Genomic DNA, 10635 nt, shown 5'->3' on the forward strand with positions numbered 1-10635 from the left:
ATCCTGTCCTCTGGGGTGTTAGCCACCCCTCCCAGTTTGGTGTCATCTGCAAATTTGATCAGGATGCCCTTGAGTCCATCATCCAAGTCGTTGATAAAGATGTTGAATAAGACTGGGCCCAAGACAGAACCCTGTGGCACCCCACTAGTCACTCTTCTCCAGGATGAAGAGGAACCGTTGATGAGCACCCTTTGGGTTCGGTCAGTCAGCCAGTTACAAATCCACTGAGTGGTAGCATAGTCAAGACCGCATTTTACTAGCTTCTTTACAAGAATATCATGGGGCACCTTGTCAAATGCCTTGCTGAAATCAAGGTAGGCTACATCCACTGCATTCCCTTCATCTACCAGGCTTGTAATTCTGTCAAAAAATGAGATCAGGTCAGTCTGACATGACTTATTTTTCAGAAATCCATGCTGACTATTGGTGATCACAGCATTCCTTTCTAGGTGCTCACAGACTGTTTGCTTAATGATCTGCTCCAGAATCTTCCCTGGTATTGATGTCAGACTGACTGGGCGGTAATTATTTGGGTCCTCTCTTTCCCCCTTTTTGAAAATAGGGACAACATTTGCCCTCCTCCAGTCTACCACAACTTCGCCTGTTCTCCAGGAATTCTCAAAGATGACTGCCAGTTCACATCTGCCAGTTCTTTTAATACTCTTGGATGCAGTTCATCTGGCCCTGGAGACTTGAATACATCTAAACTCACCAAGTATTCTTGTACTATCTCCTTAGTTATTCTGGGCTGTGTTTCCTATGCTGAATCATTTGCTCCAAATTCTTCAGGTCGGGCATTGTTTTCTTTATCGGAGAAGACTGAGGCAAAGAAGGCATTGAGGAGTTCAGCCCTTTCTGTGTCCCCTGTTTGCATTTCACCATCTTCTCCTCTGAGTGACCCCACTGTTTCTTTGTTCTTTCTTTTGCTACGAACATACCCATAAAAGCCTTTTTTGTTGCTTTTAACCTCTCTAGCAAGCCTGAGTTCATTCTGTGCTTTAGCTTTTCTGACTTTGTGTCTACACGTGCTGGCTATTTGTTTGAATTTCTCTTTGGTGGTTTCCCCCCTTTTCCATTTTTTGTACACATCCTTTTTTAAATCTTAACTCAGTTAAAAGTTCTTTAGATAGCCACCCTGGCTTCTTTAGGCACCTTCCTTGTTTCCGTTTCACTGGTATTGCCTGAAGTTGTGCTTTTACTATCTCCCTCTTAACAAACTCCCAGCCATCATGAACTCCCTTTCCTTTTAGTATTACTGTCCATGGGATCTCACCCAGCACTTCCCTAAGTTTTATGAAGTCGGCTTTCTTAAAGTCAAGAAATTGAGTCCTAGTATGCTTGGCTGCTCTTTTCCGCTGTATAGTAAACTTCAGAAGAGCATGATCACTCGCGCCTAATGATCCTTCCACTTCTACCCCACTAACCAGGTCATCAACATTGGTTAGGACCAGATCTAAAATGGCTGTTCCTCTTGTTGCTTCTCCCACTTTCTGGACAATGAAGTTGTCTGCAAGGCCAGTGAGGAATCTGTTTGACCTTATGCTCTTGGCTGAGTTTGACATCCAACAAATATCCAGGTAATTGAAGTCCCCCATTACTACTATCCCTCCTTCCTTTTGCATGCTTGGCTATCTGTTTCAGGAAGGCATCATCTATGTCCTCCATTTGGCTTGGGGATCTATAGTAAACTCCCACAATTATTAATATTATCATTATTATTAATAATAATAATTTAATAATCATTTATTATTTATACCCCACCCATTTGGCTGGGTTTCCCCAGCCACTCTGGGCGGCTTCCAGCAGAATATTAAAACACAATTCTAAGGCTTTCACCATCCATTCTTCCTTTCAGGGTATTCTCACAACTTTCCACTTCTTAGCATAAAGACCCCTTGCCACTGTCGCTGCATATCTAAATACAGCTGCGTATATAAGGCAAATGACATGGAGCTGAGCTTGTGTATATCCAGCCCCAGTAAAAGATAGTCCCTTAAATATGCAAGCTACTCTGGACAAAGCCCTGCATTCCCCCATCCCATCTGCTCTTAAATGTAACCAACTTATTTTAAAGAGCAAGTGGACCAATTCTTTAGCCCAAAAACAAGTGCATTTAATGGGACAGAGGAAATCTAGATTGTGAGTCACTGTGGATTTTATTACTGTACAACAAAGGAAACTGGAAAGACACTTACCAAAAAATAAATAAATTCGTGTTCTGACTATCAGAGAAATCTGGCAAAATTGCCTGTACTTCTGGAAATCTAATCCAATTTCACTGCTGAGGTATGGATTGTGGTGTAACCTGATGGGGCTTCACTTCCGGGGTGGTGAAATTGAGGGTGCCACAGGTTAAAGGGGGGAAATGTCCTTGGAGCTCTTGGAAGGGGGAAGAGATTGATTTACCCCAAATGCAACTGAATTTAATGGGAGTGAAGGGATCCGGGTCACTGTGCATTTTATTACTGTACCAAAAAGGAAACTGATGACAGACATTTGTCCCCCTTTCAAAAAAGTTCATGCTGTCAGGGAAACTGCCTTGGCTTCCAGAAACCTAATCCAATTTCAGTGCTGTAACCTGATGGGACTCGTTTCCTCACATCCAGGATGGTGAAGTTGACGCTGGCACGAATTAGGAGGGACGTGTCCTTGGAGTTATTGGAAGGGGGAAGAGATTTAATTGCTTTTCAACACTGTGCTTTATATTATGGTATAGCACAATTAGAATTCTAGCAATTTGTTGCACTGCCCTGAATCCATTGTTCCTGGGTGCTGGCAAAGTGCTTCTTGCAATCCTCTACAAATTCCTCCAACTAAGCCTCAGTTCCTTGCTTGTTCTCAAACTCAGTTCCGTGCTGTTCTCGAACTCCTTCTTGGCTCTTCACCTCTCAGGAATGATGAAGACACTCCTGATCTCCTGCCTTCTCTTGACCCTTCTGAATCCAGGTGAGCAGAACCACAGCTGCTGGGCTGTTCATCATGTTTCCAGGAAGGAATTATGGTAAGTGAGGGGTGGGTCAGCCATTAAAGCAGAAGAAGAAAGGAACAAGGACTTGTGCTTCCTTTGAAAGGGAGAGGAATAAAGCATATGGTCAAGCTACAAGGGATCTTCAATCAGGATAGTTTGTTCCCAATATTTGTTTTTTTTAACCAAATACACACTGAGAGGTGCAGTAAACCCAAGTCCATTGGGGGAGCAATGGGGGCATTTGCCCACTCTTGGGTAAACCAGAATCCTAGGTTTCATCTACAACAAAGAGTATGTTTCTTGAACTTTTTTCCTGTTTGCTTACCTCATCGTCCACTCAAATTCTGCCCTTTCCTCCTGAAACTTTGTTCTCAATATTAAATTTTACCAAATGCATACAGAGGTGTGGCATCCCCAAGTACATTGGGGGAGCAAAAGAGGCAGTAGTTCACTCTTCAATAAACTAGAGACCTAGCTTAAATTTAAAGAAGTGGTGTCCAAAATTTTTCAAAGAGGGCCAGATTTGATGAAGAGAAAAACCAAAGTTGTTAACCTTTTATTTCAGAGCGGAATTATCCTGCCCCCCCCCCATGCAAACTTTAAGTTTCCTGGTGTTACACACCACCCCAATCTCTGAGTGGAGTCAGGTTCCAGGGGTACCAGATGTGCTTACAAGAGTCTGTCATGTTTGCTGGTCTGATGGGAGTTGTAGTGCAACAACTTCGGAAGGGTTAAAGGTTTTCCCACACCTTCTCTACTGGTCCTCTCCCTCAACCTGCAGGAGCCATCTTGGACAATCATTCTCTGGTCTATGCAAGGCCCACCCCTATTCACAGAGTTTAAGAACTAAAGAAGGAATATATATAGGAAGCATTATGTAGATGAGCAATGGTCCATCTAGTCTAGCCTCTTGTTCGTGCCATGGGTGAAGCCCGAAAGCAGGATCTGAGTGCAACAGCACACTTTCTGTGGTTTCCAGTAACTAGTATTCAGACAAATAGTGCCTCCAATGTCCCAGAAAAAAAATATATCAATTGAGGATGGTAACCATGTATTTATCTAGTCTGCTTTTGAAGCTATCCAAGTCTGTGGCCCTTGCTGCCTCTCGCAAGATGGCGTTTGTGGCAGAAAGTGTTGTGTTCATGTACCCTGATGCAGACCTATTCCTCCTACACAGTTACTAAAGTTTTCTAAACCCATTTTCCCTTGTCTGCAGTGGCAACTCTGACATGTGAGTCTTGTTGGAATGAAGGAAAAGATTGCAAAAACGCCACCACTGAGGAGTGTGACGAGTCCAGTGATCAGTCCTGCATGTCTGCCCTTGGAGTAGGCAAACTGTGTAAGTGAGAACTTTCAACCTCTTTGAGCACCAAAACATAAACAAACCCCCTGACTCATTTTCTAAGGGCATATCTTCGCCCCAAGCCACGGAACATGACTTTTCATAAAGTAGTGTTCTAGGTTCTGCATTGCCTGTAGGAGCAGGGAAGAAATTCAAGTCAGTTCATATTTAAAGGTGTGTTTACTCAATTGGAAGAGCAAAACAAAACATCCTTCAGAATCTGCCCTTCTCCCATTTTTGCAATTCAGTTGTCCAGCCATGTAATCAAATGCACATACTAGGGTAAAGTGTGCATATAAGAAACTACAACAAAATCAAGCAACAGTCACCTAATTCATAAGAGCTAAAAGAGAGAAAAGATGGATATCAGTAACAGCAACAATACAAGCCAACCAATACCCCAAACCAAGTTTCCGTTCAGCAGCCTCAGCTTTTGTAGTTGTAGTCAGTCTGTCTGTTTCCCATCTCCCAGGCCAAGTGAGAAATGACCTGCAAGGTAGAGAGCTAGTCTGCCAGGATTCACAGCCAATATGGTCAACAAACATCCCCCCATCCCCATGGGGGAAACCATGACTTCTTAAATCAGTATGACCCTGCAGATAGGGCCTAAGAGTAAAAATTACATTCACACTAAATGTTGATGGGGGGGGGAGTTGGAAACTGATATGAAAATGTGGAGAAATGAACTTCCCATGAAACCTCCTCAACTGGTCCCACTCAATTAGGAGAAGGGTGGTAGAAACCTATGGACAGCCAAAGGTTCTCCTGTCCTGATACATTCAACAAATAGATAAAACTGGAGAAATCTCTTTCTGCTCCAAGCAGGTCCTGCTCAACACAACTGGATACCTGAGGCAAACCATAAAATGCTCCCCACCCCGCAGACCTGGAAGAAAGGGTGACTGAAAATTAGGCCTGGGTGATTTATTGATATATCACCCCAGGACTGGTATGAGGGGCAGACCGTGATGACAGATTCACTCAGCAGTAAATCGGTGGAGGAAACCCCACCTATCCTGAGTCCCTCTGCCTCCAGCACCTAGCACGCTGAGGAAAAACTAAGCAAGCTGCAGGTTGGAGCTGGAGGCAGAGGGACTCAGGAGGGGTGGCAGTTGCATTAAAGATATATCACTAAGTGAAATCACCATCATGGTCTGTCTCTCATACCGGAAGTGGGAGAAAGAAGCTGCATGACGAGGGTTATAAAGGTTATTCCTCCCTCCCTCCCTCCTTAAACTGCTTGGGTTAAGAGCACACCGCTACCCTCGCCTCAGCCAAGCAATTTTGCAAAAAACACAAATGACCACTGGCTCACATGAGCCAGTAGTGGGGCGGGGACTCAGTTAAAGTGCTCTCCCTCCCCAGCTGCAAGAGCCTGGGTGGAGTGCAGGCTCCAGGCAGAGACAGCCTTGGCTGCCACCTGGCTGCCTTTTTCAGCACAGGAGGAAAGACGGAGTACACTCTGCCAGTCGAAGGCAGCCAAGCAGTGCAGGCAGCCCTGCAAGGGATAGGTAGGGTGGCTTTGCAGCCTGCGCTTTGCGAATGACCACGCCACAAAGAAAGAGGCACTGTGCCTGCACGGACACCCGCAAGGCGGAGGGAGCCTCAGAAAGGAGCTCCGAGGTGGAATTTGCTTAAATGCATAGAATTCAAGATAAGGTATGTTAAAAATGTAAGGAGGGGGAACAGAATTTCTTTCATATGTGGTGGATGTGTCCTAAGATTAAAGCCTACTGGGAATTGATATATAATGAACTGAAAAAGATTTTCAAAAATAATTTTTGTAAAAAACTAGAGGCTTTTTTATTAGGGATAATAGGTGAAAAAATTCCCCAAAAGACATAAATATATTTATGTATGCTACCACAGCAGAAAGGATACTTTTAGCCCAGAAATGGAAGCAGCAGGAACTTCCAACGTTGGAAGAATGCCAGACAAAGATGATTGAATACGCTGAGCTGGCGAGACTGACGGGAGAAATCCGAAACCAGCGAGACAAAGTGTTTGAAAAGGACTGGAGTAAATTTGTGCAATATATGAATGAACATTACAAACTTTTTAAAACATTTACAGGATTGATTTAAAATATTTTGTTAGGTTATGATTTGATACCTGGATATAAATATTAGAAGTAAGTCTTTTAAGTATGGAGGTAAAGTAAACAGGGTGATTTAGAAATGAGAAGATAAAAGTGATTGCATATGGAAGTCAGGGAGGGGGACGGGAGGAAGTCAAAGCTCAATTTGAGCATAGATATATGTGATGAGGAAATTTTATTTGGTTGTTATAAAGGAAAAAAGAAATTTTAATAAACATATTAAAAAAGAAAAAGGAAGAAGCTCCAAGGTCCCTGTCACGAACAACAGGGACATGGGGCGGCTCAGCTGGGGGAGAGGAACTGACGAGGAGGTGGCAGATCTTGCCTCCAAGGATCACACCACAGCTTCAAAGGCAGCAGCATCAGGCAATGCTTTTCTTGGTGCTCAGATCGCATGCCCCTATGGATCGTGCTACATAAAGGTAAAGGGTCCATTAGGTCCAGTTGTGACCAACTCTGGGGTTGCGGCGCTCAACTCGCTTTATTGGCCGAGGGAGCCGGCGTACAGCTTCCGGTTCAAGTGCCAGCATGACTAAGCCGCTTCTGGCGTACCAGAGCAGCGCACGGAAATGCCGTTTACCTTCCCACCGGAGTGGTACCTTTTTATCTAATTGCACTTTGACATGCTTTCAAACTGCTAGGTGGGCAGGAGCCTCATGGGTGGACCAGCCCTATCTTCAGGTCTAGTTATTTCCTTTTCCAATTTTTCCTTTTATAGCACTTTTGGGGTCAAAAATGGTTATCAAGTCCTGCATCGATACAGAGTTGTGCGATGCAGACTATGCCAGTTCCTCCATAACCTCATCAATGTACATCCACAGCAAGATATCCTGCTGCAAGACAGATATGTGCAACAGCGGACCTCCTGAAAGTAAGTATCATCATCAGGAAATATGGTCTCACAAAACTCAAGCAATGAGAGAGGTCAAAGAAAGACAAACAAGTTTTTGGCAGTATCCTGATGTCAGGGACTGGGTAGACAAGGAGGAGTGGTGGCAGCCAGTCGCTCCAAGAGGTGCCTGAGGGTGACAATAGAAAAGAATATTTCAAACCTGATTCAGACTGGTGGGACAGGGAGGAGCCACTGACAGAGGGAACCAGAAGGGAAGCATTGGAGCCATAGTATGGGGGTAGCGGGAACTAATAGAACAAAACTCAAAATCCCAATAAGAAGATTACCTGAACAACATACAGCCTCTATTACCAAAAATTACAAGGGAGCATCACAGTTTTACCTTAGTCCTAGAAACACCCCTCCCATAATTTTACTCACAGTTCCTCTCCTACAGCAGCTTCTGGTATTTGCATCCTATGCTTTCCTCCAAAACGCTTTAGCTCCTGCTCACCATTTTAGCCTCAAAATATCCAGTGAAATAGGTTAAACAGAGATGGTTCCTGGCCCCAGGCCACTCAGCAAGTGTCATGGCTACAGTGGAATTTAAACCCTGGTCTCCTACCCTCTAACCACTACACTTCACTGGTTCATTGGTTTCCCGGAGTTCTAGCCCCCAAACCTAGAGTGACCCATTTTCTTTTATGCATTTGCATTTGTAGAGATATTTTGAGTGGGACAGGCCCCTGTCCTTCTTGTATGGGAAGGAACTGATTTCTTTTAGGTTTGCATTCAAGGAATTATTAAGCAAATTAAGCATTCAAGGAATTATTAAGCAAATTAAGCAAATGCTAAGAAAGATGTATTAGATGCAATGGGCTCCAGTGCCACCTAATTACTAAGCTATAGAGGAACACTATCTACACAAAGGGGAAAAGAACCAGGTGGTGCAAAGAATAAAAAGTTTGAAAAATTACATTTGTTGCTCCACTCACTTTCACAACAGGCCCTGCCACTGGCATGTGGCCTTGAGAAGCTTGCCTAGAAGGAAATGTGGCCCTCAATGAAAACAGTTAATACGAAGGTTCAGTCTGTAAGCCTCGGCTAGGCTCCTGGCGTACACCAGCTGCTGACGCAGGCCTGTATCACCATCACCAGATGTTCACAGATGTTCATATATCACCAGATGTTCACATTCCCTTGTTCCTGATGTAGCTCTTCACCCACCCCTCCTTCCTTGGTGGGAGGAGGCACCATTTTATGGTTCGCCTTAGCATTCACAACACCCTGGTGTAAGCTTTTTTGTAAAAGCTATATCAACACTAGGACAAAGAATTCTGGGAGTGTTAGATTTTTAAGGGTGTTGAGAGTTAATTGGAAACCCCTGTTCCCCTCACATAGCTATGGATTAGCAAACAAACCCCACACAATTGCTCTTATTTGTCTCTCAGAATGCCCCCCAATGCTGCTCAGTACTAAGCCCAATTGCTTAAAGTGGTATCCCTGTGCTTGAAATGTATGCTGTGAATGTGGCCCCTGTCAGAAATCTCTTGCACCATGCATTAATGTAGCCCTGGATGAATGGAGCATGGCTGAAGTGCTGGAAGGTAGTAGGCATCCATCTTGGAAGGAATACAATTCCCACCCCTCACATACAGCAAGTTGTGGTTTGCATCTGCAAAAGAAATACATTGACTAACTGCAATGTTGGTGTGGTGATTGTTTTCCAGTGCCTGAGAGTGAGACGAGGGAGCCCAATGGGCTGAAGTGCCCGAGTTGCATCAACATCTTGTCAGACGAGTGTGAGGGCTTGAAGACCGTCAGCTGCAGAAATGAGGAGGATCAATGCTTCTACGTTGGGGGTCGCATGAAGTTCGGTGAGTCTTGTATGATGGAGTGCAGCTAGTGCCCCATCTGTACTATGCAGTTAAAGCAGTATCACGCCACTTTGAGCCGTCATGGCTTCCTCTAAAAGATGCTAGAATACTTTGTTTATTAAGGGTGCTGAAAGTTATTAGGAGACCTACATTGCCTTCACAGAGTAATGGGATGGGCAGGAGCCCAAGGAGGAGGGATGTGTGCGCAGGGAGGTGGGAGGAGGAGGAGAATACAGGGAAGGGGCTAGTGATTTCTGCGGTTCTTGTCTGGAACCCTATGCCTCTTTATTCCATTTTCCCCCCAGCAACACCTTTAAAGCCCATTCAGATAGACACATTCTCTATTCCCTTTTGCTGTTTATTCCAATGAGTTTTAAATGTTTTAATGGTTTTAACTGCTAATATAAATATTTCTTGTTAACCCCTAGCAGTATTTACTGCAAACAAGCGGTATACAGATTTTGTTAAATAAAAATAAATCTTAAAAATTGCACTTTAAATTGGAGGGGGGGGCAGGATGGAGACCCACAGGCCCAGGGGCCAAAGGCTTTCCTCTTGGACTCTTTCTCTCTGGCCCTTCGGATCCTACTTAGCCACACCTCCTCTCCCTAGGCCACACCACTCACAAGCCCCACTTCATACCCTACCTGTATGCTTTGGCCTGGCTGGATTGTTGCCCCTGAATCTTGGTTACCTGGAGGGAGAACAGAGAGGGGGGTTTGAATGTATGTATAAAATGGCCTGCCGTGTAAAGGTGGATTTTACTTCTGTTTTCATTGGCATGTGGACCTCCCAGAAGGTCACCCAGACTGGAAAAAGGCTCTTGGTCTGAGAAAAGTTGCCCACCCTTCTGTTTGAGGGAGAGGGTTTTGGATTCAAAAAATATGTGTGTGTTTTTCCCAACAGGGGGAAGCAGCCTGAGGGGCGCTATCCGAGGCTGTGGAACAGCTAGTTTGTGTGACTACTATGAGGGGTTGCTGGAGACTGATCTTGAATCATTAGGAATTGAGATCACTCAATTTGAGTGCACTGAAGCAATGGACGAGGATTCCAATGAGCTGTAGCTGAGAGAAGGCAAACCACCACCGCCCAGAAGAACCCACCATCTATGGAAATTGGAGGCCTAGTGGTTGAAGCAGGGGAGGTCTCAGCCTGAGGACACCCAGGCTGTCTTTCCAGAAGTCTAGAAGCTCCTCCTTAAAGAAAGACTGTACTTGACTTTCAGGTGCAAATGAGGTCATTGAATCATGTCCAAAATAAATATATGTGGTTAATAATGTGTGTTGTATCATTTTACCAAAAGCAACATTTCTTGGGCAAAATAATAGTGCTTGGAGGTGGGAAATAGCTTTGGCAGCGGGCAGGGGTGAAATCCCTGGCCAGACTTTCAGGTCCAATTTTAATCAATTAATATTAGCCGACTTTGGGTGGTGCATCCCATTTCTCCACTTAAGGTAAAATGGGGAGAAAAAAGAAATGGAGGGAAGATAAAGTCCCTACCTGAGAAGAATGGCAGAC

General features: G+C 44.4%; 1 protein-coding gene across 1 annotated transcript; it reads left to right on the top strand.

The window, feature by feature from the left end:
- Window positions 1–2673: 2673 nt before the first annotated feature.
- LOC309376171 (phospholipase A2 inhibitor NAI-like) lies at window positions 2674–10285 on the top strand. Its single transcript, XM_081922406.1, has 5 exons — window positions 2674–2946; window positions 4185–4307; window positions 7127–7279; window positions 8971–9117; window positions 10024–10285. Exons 1-5 carry the CDS (start codon window positions 2895–2897, stop codon window positions 10179–10181), a joined length of 633 nt encoding a protein of 210 aa, XP_081778532.1. The 5' UTR covers window positions 2674–2894; the 3' UTR covers window positions 10182–10285.
- Window positions 10286–10635: the final 350 nt, after the last annotated feature.

The sequence above is a fragment of the Podarcis melisellensis genome (assembly GCF_964234715.1).
Source record: "Podarcis melisellensis genome assembly, chromosome: 8".
Classification (NCBI taxonomy): Eukaryota; Metazoa; Chordata; class Lepidosauria; order Squamata; family Lacertidae; genus Podarcis; species Podarcis melisellensis.

What these genes read in the sequence shown, in the direction of transcription:
- LOC309376171 (XM_081922406.1), top strand. Translation starts at nt 2,895, where the DNA reads ATGATGAAGACACTCCTGATCTCCTGCCTTCTCTTGACCCTTCTGAAT. An exon ending in CAACAGCGGACCTCCTGAAA is followed by an intron (nt 7,280 to 8,970) that starts GTAAGTATCATC and finishes ATTGTTTTCCAG; the next exon opens with TGCCTGAGAGTGAGACGAGG. An exon ending in TGGGGGTCGCATGAAGTTCG is followed by an intron (nt 9,118 to 10,023) that starts GTGAGTCTTGTA and finishes TTTTCCCAACAG; the next exon opens with GGGGAAGCAGCCTGAGGGGC.